The sequence below is a fragment of the Malania oleifera genome, chromosome 9 (assembly GCF_029873635.1).
Source record: "Malania oleifera isolate guangnan ecotype guangnan chromosome 9, ASM2987363v1, whole genome shotgun sequence".
NCBI lineage: Eukaryota > Viridiplantae > Streptophyta > Magnoliopsida > Santalales > Ximeniaceae > Malania > Malania oleifera.
The window spans coordinates 37,600,431-37,619,551 of NC_080425.1; the positions used below are offsets into that span (position 1 = coordinate 37,600,431).

The following is a 19,121-nucleotide window of genomic DNA, read 5'->3' on the forward strand; positions in this document are numbered from 1 at the left end:
TGGGCAACTGAACCGAAATGAACTGAATGTTCTCGGTTGACCAAACTTTTATTAAGGACTTTCCCACCATCTCCGGGCGCCCGATCTTCACGTTTATTTTAACCTCGTGTGACTGAATGTTGAAGTTCGGAAGACTGAACTTTTGACCAGGCGATCGAACATCGAACAAGCTGGAAAATCGCCTAGACCAGCCAACCAAACCATCTACCAAGCATCCGAACATCAAAAATGCACTTTTCTTCATGTGTCTATTCGGGCGACCAAACCCAAGGTTCAAGCGATTGAAACTCTTGGGTTGGCCAATTTTTTACTGTGGGTATTAAGGGTAAATCAGGGTTATTTTAGTTAAACATGATTTAAAATTATTTTAAATATTACCCTTACATCCCCAACGGTCAAAATTTTAAGGGTGTCTATAAATATGAGTTCATTCGCAAGATTAAGGAGAGATTAGTGATTTGATTAGCAAATATTTCCTATGAATTTTTTAGAGTTCTTTTTCATACTCAAAGCCAAAATACTCTTCCATTGATCATTTCCTTACAAAATCTATTTGACTGAGAGTATTCTAAATCATCCTACATTGCTTACTAAAGCTTAAACTCTTATTGCCTTGATTGTTTGATTGATTTTTTATAGAGAGTTTAGCCAAAAGTCTTCCCCCCCGATTTAATTAATAAATTCATTGTGTGGGAAAACTTTTTAGCTAGTGAGTCTTGGCATTTGTATTGCAAGACTCCTAAGCTTGTATTGTGATTGTGAAGCACAAATTGTTTTGACAAACTTATACTACTAATATCTCTTGTGCTTAAACTTTGAGAAAATCATTTTGAGGTATTTTGATTACACTCTTTGGAAATCTTTGGAACCCTACTTGTGATTGATATATTTTGATATATTGTTTCAAAGATAGATTGAGAATACACTTATGCAATTAATTGCTTATTGACATTAGATTGAATGTTATTACATATTGTTGCACTGAGCTTATAATTTTTATCTAGTTGACGTGCATTGATTGATATTAGTACAAATCTGCTTATTGGATAAACATTTGTTTTGTACATGAAATTTATATTGTGAATCTGTTGTATTCCCGATGGGTTGTCAGAAGAGGGAGACTAGCCCTGTGAATAGTCCTGAACTGATTTAGACCCGGTTAAGAGAACTAGGTGCAACATCTTGTAAGGTGTTGTATTAGGTGGCGCTCCACATGCAAGTGAGCAATCATAGTGGAATTCTCTTGCTTGTGAGCTTGAGGCGATGACGTAGGCAGTATTGGCCGAACCCCAATATCATATTTTGTGTTGACTCTCTATTTTATTTGCGCACTTTCAATTTCAGCACATGTATGTTTTATGTTTGATTTATTATATGCAGTACATGTGGTTAATTGTTTGAATATTTGATTGGGTTTATGATTATATAGAAAGACCCTAGGTTTGTGTAATACTATTTGTGGAATTAGGATATAACCTAGGTAGAAACTTTTAAATACCCAATTCACCCCACTCTTGGGAATACACCAAAGTCAATAGTTAGAACTTGAAAAAATTCACACCGATGGTAATGGTTCATATATGATGACAAAAGTATTGTCTAGAGACAAACATGTGAAGTGTCGAATTTTGGTTGGGTTCGTGGAGTCGTCCCCATAAGTTGGGAGGGGGAGATTTGGGTTTCCCTCCTTGTGGGGCTCATATCTTGGAAAAGGCTCCTTTCTTTAATATTTTGTTGGAGCATGCTATATTGAAACCTCCAAAAATCAAAAGCCATGTGTAGAGTCGTGTTCTGGAACTTCACCAAGGCCTCATGCGCAGCTGGGCAGCCTTCTCATTTTTTTTCTTTCTCCATTTTTTTGTAATAGCTCCCCACATCTTCAGTTTCCTCGTGCCTGCAGCTAGCACTAGCGCTGGTTGTTCTTCACCGTAGCCAACTCCGATTATTTATTATTAATAACATATTGGTATTTCTCTGATTTTGCTTTGCTTTGGCTGATTTGGTTGGTTTGTGAGAGCTTTGTTCATAATAGTGGTGAGGTATTTCCATCTTACTACATTTGTTTATACACCATTATATATATGTAAGACTTGTGCCTTTTGTACCCACTTCGTACAATTTTGGTGATAGTGGATTTGGACTGTCGTACCCCATGGACAAAAGCTTGAAGAACATGAGAGCATGAATATAAAAAAGGACTTGTTAAAAGCTTAGAGAATTTAAAGCTTAAAGTTCAAATGACTTAACAAAGGACAAGCATGAAACTCCAAAGTTAGAAAGTGTTTTAAAGTCTTAAGAAGAGTCTCTATGTAAGTATTTCATTTAAATGATAATTTGATTGGATTTGAAGCTCATTAGGAATCTCATTGACCTAAAGACCATGTTTTGAAAAACCCTGGAAAATACTTTTCAAAAGACTTAAATTATTTTGGGAAAAGAAAAAGACAAAAAGAATTTGGAAATAAATTAAAAATTAGTTTTTTGGTCTTTCTAGGCCACTGACAAGTTTTTTCCAGTCGACTGACAAATGTTTGAACTGATTTTAAAACAACCCGAGGGGACCCAGTCAACTGTTATAGTTTTTCCAGGTGACTAACAAAAATTTGAACTAATTTTTAAACAACCCGAGAGGACCCAGTCGATTGACTCATGTCTTCCTAGTCGACTGACTCGCTCTGACTTTGAAAATCTCAGTGTTTTAAATGGTTCTAGGCGATTGACTCATGTTTTCCAGCCGACTGACTCTTTGAGATTTTAATTTTAAACTTAACGGGTACTTTCTAAATTTGATTTTTTAAATTCTAGTTATTATAAAAACTTAGGAAACACTCCAAGTCACTTGAGGAACACGAAATACTCTTGATTAACTATCTATAAATGCACACCAAGCAATCACATCAATCAAGCTTTCTTACTCTCAAAATTATCAATACTCTTAAAAGCTCTCTTGTGCAATTACTTTATGAATTTCTCTATTGAGGTTTGCTGGGAATCTTCACACAATTCTAAGCCTATACCGAATTCTTTCAATCTAGAAAGAAAGCTCACGATGATATACTTCTAGAGGCTTCAAACTCTTTCAATTATTATTTTGAATTGAAGTATATTTTAGTGCTGAATTGTTGTACTAGTATGCTCTTGTTAAGAGAGTCTTTGTATACCAAAACTTGCTCTTGTTTTGTAGACGGTTTAGGTTCTTAAATCATTGTTGGACCAAGCATGGGGTATCATTTGAAGAGGCGTACTCTAACCTATTGAAGGAGAGATTGTAAGGTTGCTCCTACCCTTGAAGGAGTGGTTATAATGAAATCCTTGGGTGGTTTAGCCTAAGGTGAGGACGTAGGCGGATGTAGCCAAACCTCGTAAAAACTCTCGTCTCACTCTCTACCCTACTCTCATTTAATTTCCTGTTTATATTAACTGTGTGGTTGGATTTTAATTGTTGATCATATAAACTACATGGATTGGAAATTAAATAAACCAAGGATTAATTTGATTTTGGGATTGCGCAAACCTAAAGGTAGTACGTTGGTTGATCAATATAAATTGCGGAAACCTTGAAGGGAGTACGTTGATTGGTTAACACCCAAGACTAATTAACTGAAAGTTTATTTAAATTCTAAGTTTTTGGAAGATTGTTGGAAGTTTGAATTGTGGTTTATATTGAGAAAACAAGTACACAAATACATGGCTTCTTATCAGCAAACAAATATTCTCAAACTCTACTTTGGTTTGCTAAATTGCTGAAACTTGACAACATTACTAAATTCTTTATGTTGTGTGGATTGTGTTGTGATTGTGTTGATTGGATTGTGTTGAGGTGATGAACAGGATATTCAACTTAGTATATTCATTTATAAAGGTTTTAACAAAATTAATTTTATGCTAAACTTAAAATTGAAAACTGACTTTGCTTGTGTGGCAGTTGAAATTAAAATAAGTTCATGAATCAATCAAAGAAATTTTAAAATCCCAATCCACCCTTTCTCTTGAGAATACACCTTCCTTTTCAGGAGCATTGGTTAGCAGTAAAATGAATTTTCCGATACCTTAGAGGCACTTCAAAGGTGTGCTTGTGCTTTGGAAATGGTAAATCTATTTCCTGAATTCATGGATGCCGATATGGCCAGTGAAGTTGATTCTAAAAAATCCACTTCGGGTTATTTGATGACTTTTGCAGGGGGAGCTGTGGCATGTCAATCAAAATTATAGAAATGTGTTGCTCTATCTACTACAGAAGCTGAGTTTATTGCTGTTACAGAAGCTTGCAAAGAATTGCTTTGGTTGAAGAGATTCTTGAAAGAGTTGGGGATGAAACAGGAAAGGTATGTTCTTTATTGTGATAGTCAAAGTGCAATTCATTTGAGTAAGAATTCTTTCTTCCATTCAAAGTCAAAACATATTGATGTTAGATATCATTAGATTCGAGATGTGTTGGATAAGAAATTGTTGAAACTTGACAAAATTCACACCGATGGTAATGGTTTGGATATGATGACAAAAGTATTGTCTAGAGACAAGCATGTGAAGTGTCGAATTTTGGTCGGATTGGTGGAGTCGTCCTCATAAGTCGGAAGGGGGAGATTTGTTGGGTTTCCCTCCTTGCGGGGCTTATATCTTGGAAAAGGCTCCTTTCTTTAATATTTTGTTGAAGCATGCTATATTGAAACCTCCGAAAATCAAAAGCCATATGTAGAGTCGTGTTCTGGAACTTCACCGAGGCCTAACGCACAACTGGGCAGCCTTCTCATTTTTTTTTCTTCTTTCTCCATTTTTCTACAATAGTTCCCCACATCTTCATCTTCCTCATGTTTGTAGCCAGCACCAGCGCCGGTCGTTCTTCACTGCAGCAAACTGCTGCTGCTCTTTTTTGAGCAACTCCAACTATTTATTATTAACAAATATTGGTATTTCTCTGATTTTGCTTTACTTTGGCTGATTTGGTTGGTTTGTGGGAGCTCTGTTCTTAACATTGGTGAGGTATTTCCATCTTACTACATTTGTTTATACACCATTGTATATTTGTAAGACTTGTACCTTTTGTACCCACTTCGTACAATTTTGGTGATAGTGGGTTTGGATTGCTGTGCCCCGTGGACGTACCTCAACATTTGAGGGAACTACATTAAATTTCTTGTGTCTCATTTTATTTATTATTTTTATTACGTCATTGATTTACTTGTGGGAATTGTTCGGATATATATAATAATTTTTCTCAACAATATTTAATTTCATAAAAAATCATAGTGTAATGGTATTGTGCCAATCTATCAAAATTCTTTATGGGTGTAAGATATACAACACTCATTAGTTTATAAAAAATTTTGTCTACTCTTTTATGGATTAAAAATTTTGGTCATTCCAATTTTGTCATCTAAAGAATATATAGAGAAGATGTTGTGAAGTCCACCCACACTCGATGCCTTCTCAAACTATTCATAGAATCCAAATTTGGGATGACTAAGCTTATATTTTTATGGATTGATTTCCTCTAAAGACTTTAAGAATTTAAGAACTATTTGACACCAACCTTACTTGCACACGAATAAAATAATAGTAATGATGAAAAATAAAAATAAAAAAACACTTCATTGCGTCTCCCGTCAAAGATGAATGAGGATTCTATCATTATAAATTTTTCCGCTAATGAACAAACTTCCACCCCATAAATAAATTTTCAATAGACATATAAATTTTTTACTTAAAATAATTAAAAGTTTTACTTATTAGATTATAATTTAAAATTATTTTTTTTAAAAAGTAAGCACAACTAAAGGAGAATAAGACATCTTCTTAGCAAAGTCTAGAAAAATTCAGACAAAAACAAAGAAGAAAATGGAAAAGCAAAAAGAGGAAATCAAACAAGTGCTGAAAAGCTCACCCCCTTAAATAATATGACAACTTCTCTGTGTGCATTCCAGGAATTGTGCTTTCCTTTTTTCGGCCAAAAACAACAAAAGGAACTGCTAAAATTCCACACTGGTAATGTTATTGATTGAACAACAAGAAGTTTATAAAATACTATGATGTAATTGTGTTACAATTACTTATTTATTATATTATTATGCATAATTTAAAATAAGTTAAAATTAATATTATTAACATCTTTAATATAAATATATAATAGTAAATTTTCATAATTATACAATAAGAAATAAAAATAAATTATTATTTGCAATAAAATATACTGCTATGGTTGTTGTTTTATTAAATTATTATTTTATATTAAATAATAAATTATGTTATTGTTTTATAATATATGAGATTATTATTTACATTTAATATATTATATATTAAAATATAAAATTTAAAAAACATAAGATAAAATATAATAATAATAATAACAATAATAATAATAATAATAAAATATAACAAGCAAAGTACAATCAAGTGCATGATTATTAAAATAATTTTATTGTAAAAGATTATTTATTTTATAGCTTAATAAAATTATATTGTATAACAATTATACTTATAATATTATTATTTTATATTAAATTAATTAAATAAATTTTTTATACTATCTAGACTTATTTTCTATTCCTAAGTATATAAATACCGACTATTATGATATATTTTATTTTCTATAACACACTTGCATATGATTGAAGACTTCTGTTCCAAGAATTTAGTAAATTGCGAATAAATTAAAAGGGTTGTCAAGACTTTATATTTTTAGTAAATACAAATACAACTTTTAAGGATAAGTGTAAAAATCAACTATTAATTAGTACGTTGAAATTTCAATGACTTTTTTTGAGAATATAAATGTAATAAATAATAAAGTAGACCAATAGCAACCAATTAAGGGAAAAAAATAATCAATCATATATTAAATTAATATTTTATAAATTCAAAATTAAGAAAATTTGAAATACATACTTTTAATATATATCAAATTCTAAATTTGGAAGTATTATAATTTAGAATTTAATTCTTAACGGGTAGATTTAAATTGCTTAGGTGGCATCATATTATTGGCGGGTCTATGTTCTCAGCGCAGGCAAGCGGTCAAACCGAGTTTCCCGGCGTGCTGACGTTGTTGGTTTGCGGATGTGTGTGTCGAGACCTGAAGATCAGAAAGGAAAGTACAGAACAAATGTGGGTAACGGACACTTCGTAACAGCTCTCCGATCTATTTGGGATTCGATAGTATCTTGGCGAGACAGGCTGGGAGATTTCAGACGCCACTCCGTTTCTAGGGTTTATCGCAAATTTTGAATTCGAAGTGTGCGGCTACTTCTCTCTCATCATCGTTTTCTCTCTATATATATTAGTCTCCGGAAGATTGCACGGTGCCTCTCGCAATTTCCTGGAGAAATTTGCCGGTGCTTTCCATCAGATTTCTCTGCGATTTAGCTTTGCTTTGCTTATACTCCACAAGTTCTCCAGTTTAAGGTGCGCGGGAATCCGAGTTTTTTTATTTTCTTTCTTTTGATGGGCTTTTTCCATGGAAAAGGTTGAAAAGACGGTGTTCTGTTTCAGGGAAATCTGTAGGGCAATGGCGACTATGGTGGAGCCTCCGAATGGGATCAAGCCTCAAGGGAAGCATTGTTTCCGGCTGTGGCAGACACTGTTTGAGATCGACACCAAATATGTTCCGATCAAACCCGTCGGCAAAGGAGCCTATGGGATCGTCTGCTCTTCCTTTAACAGAGAAACAAATGAGAAAGTTGCCATAAAGAAGATAAAAAATGTGTTTGAGAGTCAGACTGATGCACTGAGGATGTTGAGGGAGATGATCCTGTTGAGGCACATCAAACACGAAAACGTAATTGCTTTGAAGGATGTTATGATGCCGACCCACCGGAAAAGCTTCAAGGATGTTTATCTTGTTTATGAACTCATGGATACCGATCTGCATCACGTCCTTAGGTCCCCTCAACCTCTTTCCCGTGACCACTGCCAGTTTTTTCTTTGTCAGGTATGAAGCCATCTCTCGTTGAACATATTTTCCAGAATTGATACTTGTTGCAATGCGAAATCAACAACCTTTTTGTTTGTTCCCTGATCGAATTCATTCTCTTTCTCTGCAATGTTATGAAAAAATCAATTTGCTGAAATTTTATTATGTGGATATAGCATTGGGTAGGTCTTGAAGTGTAATTAATATGCTCAACTTGCAGTATTCATCTTACTATATAGAATTATGGATGTAGAATTGAGTAGTCTTAATGTGGTAAATATGCTTAATTTGGAAAAGTCATGTTCATAGGTGTTCTGTTTTGACAAGTGCCTAAGCAGTATGTCAAATTAATAATGCATTATTGGTCATGAGAGGCAAATATTAGATGGCAATCTACCTTGAGAAGATGATGTTTGGGTTGGGCGAAGATGGCTAGTGCTGTAGTTTATTTTGTCTATTTCGCTTAAGAAAAACCCCGGGTCACTCTCGGCACTGCAGGACTATGCGGACTTGATGGATTCTCCTGTTTAATAAAAAATTAAACAATAGGTTAAGAAGTATGTCAAAAAAAACTCATGATTTTTTAATCCAATGCTTTCAAACTAACTCTTTTTCGTCGTCATCATCATCATGCTTTTTCAGAATTAAAGTCAATCCCTTTTTAGAGTTATACTCTAGGCTTGTCGAAATCATGTTGAAGTGCTCTTTGACAATAATGGCAATGCTGGAGGATCAAAATGGATCTTTTTTTCCTTTATTTTATAAATTTTTGTTTCTTTTCTTTCAAAGTGCACACATAATTACAATAACAGTTATGTGAATTGGCATCGATAGGAGTACTAGTTGATTAACTACCATTGAGATGTGCAAGTGCTTAATCATAAGTCCTTCATTCTCATAGTCGTAAAAATCTGACTTATTCTCAAAAGAAGAAGCTTCATAGGCAAACTCAGCAGTTTGCTTCCTTTGTTCAACCGCTCTTCTCCCTGAGCCCTCAAGCTTGGATTTCACCTTCCTGGGCTCCAATAAACCCTCAAAATCCTTTGCAACGTCTGATTTTGAAGATGAGATTCTCCTTTCTCCCACTGTTCGCTTATTACTACAATCTGCTCCTTGAATTTCCCAAGGGGCTACACTGGCTATTGTTTTCATGCTCAAGTAAAATGGGACATAGATGAAATGGGGTCTCTTGACTACAGGAGTCCCCTCACAAGCGCCTCCTCTTAACTAAAATGGGCCACTTTTTTTTGACATACTTCTTAATTTCCAAATTATGAGAACCAATAAGGACTTCTTACGCACCGCCTATTCGGCTTTTCCTGTTTCTTTTTGAACTTTGTTTGTGGCATGGCATTTTTAATCGCCTTTTTGGCTTCATTTCGATATGGACATTTGATCATCTTGGCTTCCCACTAGCACTGCCACTAGCACTGCCAGAGTTCCCCTTATGGACATTTAATCACCCCAGCACTTATGCTGTTTCAACAACTTGAACTTGTGATGTCTGAATTGCAATGGAGTAACTAAACTGCTGTCCCAAGCCAGTGAAATTATGTATTCCTTGTTATTAATATTTCTATGTTCTGAATGAGGAGTCAGTTAAACTGTCTTCCTATGAATCAAAGTGCCTTCAATGATCAAGGAGTTTTTTTGTAATTAGAGTGAATTTGTTTAACCAGAATATTCAATGAGTTAAAAAATTTCCTTTTCCCATAGCACAAGTGGACAACTGTAGTTCACCATCTAATTCACATAGTAAAACTCGCGTCAATTAGATCCAAGCCAGTGAAATTATGTATTCCTTGTTATTAATATTTCTATGTTCTGAATGAGGAGTCAGTTAAACTGTCTTCCTATGAATCAAAGTGCCTTCAATGATCAAGAAGTTTTTTTGTAATTAGAGTGAATTTGTTTAACCAGGATATTCAATGAGTTAAAAAATTTCCTTTTCCCATAGCACAAGTGGACAATTGTAGTTCACCATTTAATTCAAATAGTAAAACTCGTGTCAATTAGATCTTCAATTACTTGTTTAGTTCAGTAAAACAAACAAGGAATCATTGATCCATGAGTCATTTGAAAGTCTGTCTTAATTTAATATACATCTTCCTTCCATTCAAATTTATTGATAGTTTTCTTATCAATTGTCTCTTTTTTCTTCGAATTAAATATGTAACAAAATGCTCTGATCATGTAGAAATTTTAATATTTATCTTTAGCAATTTTTTATTTAATGTTATTAAATTTAAAGTTTCGCCTATTGATTTGGTTTTGCATTATACAGCTGCTTCGGGGGCTGCGGCATCTTCACTCAGCAAATATTCTTCATCGTGACCTAAAGCCAGGCAACATCCTCATCAATGCGAACTGCGACCTGAAAATATGCGATTTTGGACTAGCGCGTACCAGCAGAGGCGACGGTGAGTTCATGACAGAGTACGTTGTCACCCGATGGTATCGGGCTCCAGAGCTTCTCCTCAGGTCTGACACTTATGAAGCATCCATTGACGTCTGGTCTGTTGGATGTATTTTTGCTGAAATCCTTGGCCGAAAGCCTATCTTCCCTGGAACCGATTGGCTTGACCAGCTTAAACTAATAATCAGTGTTCTTGGGAGTCGGCAGGAAGCTGATCTAGCATTCATTGATAACCCAAAGGCCAGGACATTCATCAGTTCATTCCCTTACTCGAAAGGAATCCCATTTGTGCAGTTGTTTCCCGAGGCAGATCCTCTAGCGATAGATTTGTTAGAGAGGATGCTTGTGTTTGATCCGTCAAAGAGGATTACTGCTGCAGACGCTCTCCAACACCCATATATGTTTGACTTGTATGATACGAGTTGCGATCCTCCAGCACCTGCCCCACTCAATCTTCAGATAAATGAAAATTTGGGGGAGCGGGTTATGAGGGAGATAATGTGGAGAGAGATGCTTCACTACCACCCTGAGGTTGCTGCTGTTGGTAGTAGTTGACAGGTTTTGATAGCCTTCGTTAGCTTAGAGTTCATTTTTTTTTTCTTTTTTGAGATAAATGAAAATTTGGAGGAGCGGGGTATGAGGGAGATGATGTGGAGAGAAATACTTCACTCTACCGTCCTGAGGTTGCTGCCGTTGGTAGTAGTTGAGAGGATTTATAGTCTTCGTTAGCTTTAAGAGTTTATTTGTTTTTTCTTTTACCATGGATGCAGCTTCTCATAACTTGTGAAAAGTATTTTTGAAATTTTTGTGCAGTTTATAAGTTGATTTCTTTCATGCAAATTCGAATCAGTTTATGCAGAGAGTGTATTTGCTGAGGCAGAAAACATGGACACTGCCATGTGGAATGAGTTGATAGGAGCTTATGTGAATGAGGGAAAAATGGACACTGCACTGAAACTTCTAAACTTAATGCAAAATGCAGGCTTTAAACCTGATGTGATTACCTATAATACAGTACTTTCTGGTTATTTAGGTATTTAGGTTGCTGTCTGAGATGGTCCAAATGGATTTGCAGCCAAATTTTATATCTTTTAACATTTTATTATCTTGAGTTCAACAATCTGGGCTTAGCTATGAAGCTTTAAAGTTGTTCAAAGCCATGCAATCAGCTTCCTTCTTGACTGCTGAAAGGCTAAATTTGTCAATTCAACCAAACCCTGTAACCAGCAACTGCTGGTTTGGTGGAGGAAGGATGGAAATATTTCAACTCGATGAGGAATTTATATGGAATTACTGCTGGTTTGGAACATTATACATGCATGGTCGGCATCTGGTGGGTGGTGCTGGTCTTCTGGAGGAGGCTCTTGAATTCATCAAACAAATGCCAGTCGTGCCTAATGCTTGTACATGGACTGCTCTTTTACAAGCATGTAGAGTCTAGTCTATTCAAATCCAGAAATAGTAAAAAGAGCTGCAGATGCCCTTTCTGAGCTGGAGCCAAATGATTATTCCAATTATATTCTCCTTTCCAATATCTGTTCCTCTCCAACGATGTGGGATTCCACAAACTGTTTGGACAGTTCAATGATGGACAATCAGTTGATGAGTATAGAAGAGCGCAGCTTTATTAATGTTGGCAGTAAAATACACACATTTAGAGGGAGAGAGAGCTCTAATTCACAACTGGAAAAAACTTTAGGGACATGGGATAAGTTGGCCAACCAAATGAAAAGTATTTCTGAAACTTTTGTGCGGTTTATAAGTTGATTTCTTTCATGTACTTGATGATGTATTTGATTTAAAATGTTTATAAACTGATAAAAATGTTTACAGAAAGTACTGTAAGATCCTCAAGAAATGCTGTCTTGATGTTTCCTTTATCCACCATTTGGAATTTGAAAAGGAAACTGATAAGAATTTCACTTTTTATTTTGGTTGTGAAGGAAAAATAAAAAATATATCAAAACTTTAATCATTTTTTATTTTTTTTCCTTTGTCAAGTAAAATGCTTGATTTGGACATCCATGTACAAACGGATAGGTGTATGCAGTGAGAATCATTTTTTTCAAAATATTCTTATTATTAGGCATGGTTAGACTAGATGTCACATGTTTCATAGTAAGCTCTATTTCAAATTGATTGATACTCATGATGTTCGGGAAATAGACATATTTTTGTTTGAAAGAAGTTTTGAATTTGAACTTGTATGAATTTAGAACAAAACTTAATTTAATTTGTTTTAAAAAATTTTGTTCAAATTTATAAAATTTAAAATTTAAAATTCAAAATTCAGTAGGGTTAGAGCATACCCTTCCCGTAGGAGGTTTTGACTGAAAAATACATTTTGAAATATGCGGTGTTTGTGCGTACAATCCATGCAACATTTATAATAAAAAAGGTGCGAAGGTTAAGTTGGGTTTCTAAATGGACGACTCAACCAAATCTTCAACAAATGAATAAAATGTTCTCCTACTAATTATATGACATTTGCACAGTTATGATAATTATGCTCTTGAAGACATCATTGAAAATTGTTTTTACTTTTTCATAGTCAACTACTCTGTTTGCCCGTCTATTTCTTTTGTAGAGGATTTTTTTAGTTTAGAAAAAAAAAAATAAGGATCCATTTAATTTTGAAAACAATATCTATTTTTATTTTAATTTTTTTACCAATTACAAAAAAATAGTTAATTTTTATTTTTAAAAATTTGTATGAAATAAATGAATAAAAACAAACAATTTTTGACACTATTTGCTTTTGAAAAATTTTTTTACTTTTTGTTTTAAATTTTTTAAACAATTACAAAATTATCACCTTATTTTTTAATATTTCAAATTTAGATAGAAAAATTCAGAAATGTTGTAAATGAAATAAAGAGAGAAATATAGAAAAGATTAAAGTAAAGAAATTTGAAATTATAGAAATTTAGCTATCTAGTTCTTTAGGAATTAGGTGTTGCTAATCATCTTTATATATCTCATTTTGTTGTAGAGCATATAGGCAAATACATTGATATCCCAAAGGTTAACCACATAATGAACCATGAAAGGTTGTAACCTATTATCTGGATAGTCATACATATAAATATACATGTTTTACAATACTTTCCCTTGGATGACTACATTATGAATATGCCTCGTTAAAACCTTTGTTAAGGAAAATCCTATGAGACAAAACCTTAATGAAGGAAAAAGAGTACAATATTCATACTTCCCCTAAAAATTACAATCAATTAAGAAATGTCCTTAAGTTGTCGCATTCCATTGTTATGTACATGCTTTTTGAAAATTGAAGTTGACAATGCTTTTGTGAATAAATCTGCCAAGTTGTCACTTGAACGAATTTTGCAAATGTCAACATCTCCTTTCTTTAGAAGTTCATGAGTGTAAAAGAACTTTGGTAAAATATGTTTAGTTCTATCACCTTTTATGTACTCACCTTTGATTTGTGCAATACATGCTGCATTGTCCTCGTACAATATTATTGGCGTGTCATTCTCTAGTGATAATCCACTTGTCCCTTTAATGTGTTGGATTGTAGTTTTTAACCATACACATTCACGACTTGTTTCATGAACTGTCAATATTTCTAAATGGTTTGAAGAGGTAGCAGTGATCATTTGCTTTACATATCGCCATGAGATAATAGTATCACCACATGTAAAAATATAGCATGTTTGTGATCAAGCTTTATGAGGATCGGAAAGATATCCAACATCAGAATATCCTTTCAACATAGACTTTATTACCTTTGAGTAAAACAAACTCATATCAGATGTGCCGTAGAGATAACGAAAAACATGTTTTACTCCATTCCAATGTCTCTAAGCTGGTGTAGAGCAAATTTACTACAAAAGTTATATCTGGTCTAGTGCAATTTGCAAGATACAAGAGTGCTCCTATTGTACTAAGATAGGGTAATTCAAGACCAAGGATCTCTTCATCATCTTCTTGAGGACGAAAAATATCATTTTTCACATCAAGTGAAGATACAACCATTGGGGAGCTTAATGGATATGATTTATTCATATAAAATTGTTTCAAGATTTGTTCTATATAAGATGAATGACGAATAAGAATTTCACTTGTTAAATTTTCAACTTGAAAACTAAGGCAAAATTGTGTCTTCCTAAGATCCTTCATCTCAAATTCTTTCATTACGTAATCAGTAGTCGTTGAGATCTCTTTTGGAGTTCCTACTATGTTTATGTCATCAACATAAACTGCGATTATAGCAAATCCAGAATTTATCTTCTTAATGAAAACACAAGGACATATAAGATTATTTTCATATCCAATTTTCAACAAATATACACTTAGACGATTGTACCACATTCATCCAGATTGCTTTAATTCATACAAGGATCTTTGTAATTTAATAGAATACATTTGTCGTTGTTTTGGATTATATGCTTAAGGCATTTTAAATCCTTTAGGGATTTTCATATATATGTCATTATCCAATGAGTCATGCAAGTAAGTTGTTACTACGTCCATGAGGCATATGTTGAGTCCTTCAAAAACCATTAAACTAATAAAAAATCTGAAAGTAACTGCATCCATAACAGGAGAATAGGTCTCATTATAATCTATACCAAGCATTTGGGAGAATTCTTGTGCTACAAGACGCGTCTTGTATCTCACAATTTCATTCATTTCATTTCTTTTATGTACAAAAGCCCATTTATACCCAACAGGTTTGACATTCTCAGGTGCTTGGACTAGTGGTCCAAATACCTTACGTTTGGCTAATGAGTCTAAATCAACCTATATTACTTCGTTCCATTTTGGTCAAACATATCAATATCGACATTCTTCTACAGTTTGAGGTTCAGACTCATTATCATTAATAAATTCTGAAGCAATCGCATATACAAACACATTGTCAACAACAACTTTATTTCTTCTCCGCATATTTCCAAATATTAATAAGATCTCATAATTTTCCGGTACCAAAAAAACTTCTGGTGTTGCTTCTGTGGAAATATAAGATTGTTGATCTATATTTCTTTTAACCTCTTCTTGAGTGTTAATGAACTCTTTTGGAGTGTCACTTTTATTCATTTCCTTTTTCTTTAGGAACAGTATCCTTTGCACCAATTGGTCTACCACACTTCTGGCGCACTTTAGATTTATTAGCTGCTATTCCCATTGGGTGTTCTTCAGGAACAATCAATTTGGTAGGAATATTTGTAACTGGAACATGTGATTGAGTAACCCTTTTGGTGTCTGTAAAAACATCTAGCAATTGATTTGCAGCATTCTGCAAATGAATTATTCTTTGAACTTCAAGTTCACATTGATTTGCGTGTGTATCAAGATTAGACAAAGTTGGTGTATTCCAATAAATTTCTTGTGTTTTTAATCTTTTACCTTTTCCTTCTCCTAATGACGAGAAAACTAATTCATCATATTGACAATCTAGAAATCTTACTCTAAAAAGATCACATGTTAGTGGTTCAAGATATCTAATGATAGAAGGAGAATCAAAACCAACATAAATACCAAGCCGAAACTGTGGTCCCATCTTACTTCATTGTGTAGGTGCAATAGGAATATATACAGCGCAACCAAAAATTCTAAAATGAGATATATTAGGTTGGTGGTTAAACACAAGCTGTGAAGGTGAAAACTTGTGATATGTACTTGGTCTAATTCTAATCAAAGACGCAGTATGCACTATAGCATAATCCCAAGCAGATGCAAGAAGCTTTGATCACATAAGCATAGGTCTAGCAATAAATTGTAAACACTTAATGAACGATTCCGCTAAACCATTTTGTGTATGAACATGTGCGATATAATGTTCAACACTTATAACTATTGACATGTAATAGTCATAAAATGCAATTGTCAATGATTCGCCGCATCATAGTTGAACCAGGATGGCCAAGATGATCATGCCAAAGTATAAAACTTTTAGGCTCGGAGCACTTCCGGTGCATAAAATTTGATTCAACCATCCTTATTTTTGTGAAATATAGGCAATATGAAAAATTTGAAATTTTTTCTAATATGATCTTCTTGTTTGAAATTGTAGATGTAATGAAAAGATATTCCATATCTCATTCATTTTTGGTTTCAACATGATATCCATTGCGACGTATATCTTTAAAACTTAGTAGATTTCTTCGGGATCTACTAGAATACAATGCATCATCAATATACAATTTTGTCTCATTGGATAATGTGAACTCTTCTAGAGCCCTCTATTACATTTGCAGAGCCAGATTTTGTATTAACATTAATTTCAACTAATGTTTATTGCAAGAAATATGTTTTAACATAAAGAATTGTGTGAGTTGTGCCACTGTCCACCAAACACATGTCATCCTCCATTTTATCAAGTTTATTTTGTAGGATCTAGTAGATGAAAAGTAAAATTTAAGAATTAGGAAAGATAACAAAATATTACCAAGCATATTATATGTAAAACTTTTAATAAAAAAACTACATAAGTTAATTTTTTTCAAAATAACATAAACATGACGATAATTTAATAGTAGACATTTCTATCCCCAATCAAACTTTGAAGGATACTCATCACAGGTCCAACAATTTTTCCTACTACGACCCCTTTTACCACCACGACCTTGTCCACAATCTTGAGAAAAAGTCACATTCACTTCATGGAATGGTGTTGAGCCAGTTGGACGAGATTGATGATTTTTCAACAAAAACTCATTATTTTGTTCAGCCACAAGTAAATAAGAAATTAACTCAGAATATTTTGTAAATCTACGCTCTCGATATTGCTGCTACATCCTGTAGGAGCACATTCGAGGCATGAAAAGTCGAATATGTTTTTTCTAACATATCATCATCAGTAATTTTTTCTCCACATATTTTCAATTGAGAGCTAATTTTAAACAAGGCTAAATTATATTCACTTACAGTTTTAAAATCTTGCAATTGTAAGTGTATCCAATCATATCGAGCTTTTGGAAGAATTACCGTTTTTGGGTATTCATATCTCTCCTTTAAGTTGTTCCACAAGACTAATGGATCCTTAATAATAAGATACTCAATTTTCAATTCTTCGTGTAAATGGTGTCGAAGGAAAATAATTGCCTTTGCGCAATCCTGCAGGGATGCTTGATTTCTTTCTCCAATTATACTCCAAGATTCATAACATAAGGTGACTCTCAGTATCAAATACCTATGGCAGATAATTTCTTCCAGAAATATTAAGGGCAACGAATTCCAGCTTTGTGAGGTTTGACATCATAAAGTCACTTTGAAAATAAATAAAAATTCAAAGTTAGGTAAATATTAAATGGAAATGTTATTCTTTCATATATCCCAACATAAAAATATTTATGGACATGTACTCAAGATAAGAGATATAGTTAACATATAAATATTGTTTGACGAAAAACTAAAGTTATATAGATAACAAATATTAAAGGAAACAAGATTCTTACCTTAAAATAATACCAACGAAACTTTCTATACCATTAGAGACTTGATCGTGCAGATAACATGTTGTAAATGAAATAAAGAGAGAAATATAGAAAAGATTAAAGTAAAGAAATTTGAAGCTATAGAAATTCAGCCGTTTAGTTCTTTAGGAATTAGGTGTTGCTAGTCATCTTTATATATCTCATTTTGTTGCAGAGCATGTTTTTATATAGGCAAATACATTGGCATCTCAAAGGTTAACCACATAATGAACCAATATGTGGGCAGACCAAAGGTTGTAACCTATTATCTAGATAGTCATCCACATAAATATATATGTTTTACAACTAAGAAAATATTTTTCATTATTTTTGTAAATTTTCAATTCTTATTTTAGGTTTGGGAGCATGGAATCTAAATTTTAGACTTCAATTTGTATTAATTATATATATAGTTTTTTTTTTTAATCCACACAAATCCAAATTCAAGTCCCAAAATCCATGATTCCAAATATTACTTTGTATAAAATTTGGAAAATTGAAAAGTAAGTTGCCTTTTTGTGATTGTTGTGCAAAGCATATACCAATGCGCAACGGAAACATAAATTGAATCGGATCGTGCAATGTAGCAACCAACGATGAACAATATGAAACTATCAATCACAAAGATAATGAAGGAAAGCAATAAAACACACGACACAAGAATTTATGTAGTTCGACAATGTTCCTATGTTCACTAGAGCAAGCAGCTGATTTTCACTATCATTTGCCAAAAGCTACAAACAAGAGTTACAAATATTATTATATGCTAACCCTATGCGTACAGAAGGTTTAGAAAGTTCCTAAAATGCCCCTGTAGCAATCCCTAAAGGAAAATTCTCCAAAAATCCCAATCTGCTGATCTTCCTAATTCAAATTTCATAATCAACACTGAATAAGACCATCAATGTTTTTTTTTTTCAAAATCGTTGACGATTTAATATCGAGACTAACTAACTAAAACTGTCGACGATTTCCTTTTCTCTTGAAGGTAATTCGTTGATCAGACCGTCGACCAAACTTTCGACGGTTTCTTCCTGCAGCCCAGTTTCCTTATTTTTACTTCACCATGCTCTCCCTATGCATGCATTCCACTCAATATAAGCCACACACTCCAACAATCTCCACCTTGGAAAATGTTCACCATTTAGGGGAAAGGCGAAAGCATAACCCACAACTCCACCTAGGATAGTAGATTGAGACGCCTCCCATCTAGCACCGAGAGACATTAATCAAGTCCAAACAATGCTTGAACTTGTCTGTTGTAATGAGTTTTGTCAGCATATCTACTACATTCTCAGACGTATGAACTTTCTCAAGTATTAATTCACCAGAAGCAACCAATTACATGATCTTGTGA

At 33.5% G+C, this 19,121-nt stretch overlaps 1 protein-coding gene across 1 annotated transcript; it reads left to right on the plus strand.

Annotated features, from left to right (window-relative positions):
• Positions 1 to 7,030: 7,030 nt before the first annotated feature.
• LOC131164653 (mitogen-activated protein kinase homolog NTF3-like) lies at positions 7,031 to 11,171 on the plus strand. The gene is made up of 3 exons (XM_058122004.1): positions 7,031 to 7,398; positions 7,486 to 7,924; positions 10,191 to 11,171. The coding sequence occupies exons 2-3, from the start codon at positions 7,502 to 7,504 to the stop codon at positions 10,875 to 10,877; spliced, it is 1,110 nt and encodes a 369-aa protein (XP_057977987.1). The 5' UTR covers positions 7,031 to 7,398; positions 7,486 to 7,501; the 3' UTR covers positions 10,878 to 11,171.
• The last annotated feature ends 7,950 nt before the right edge of the window (positions 11,172 to 19,121 follow it).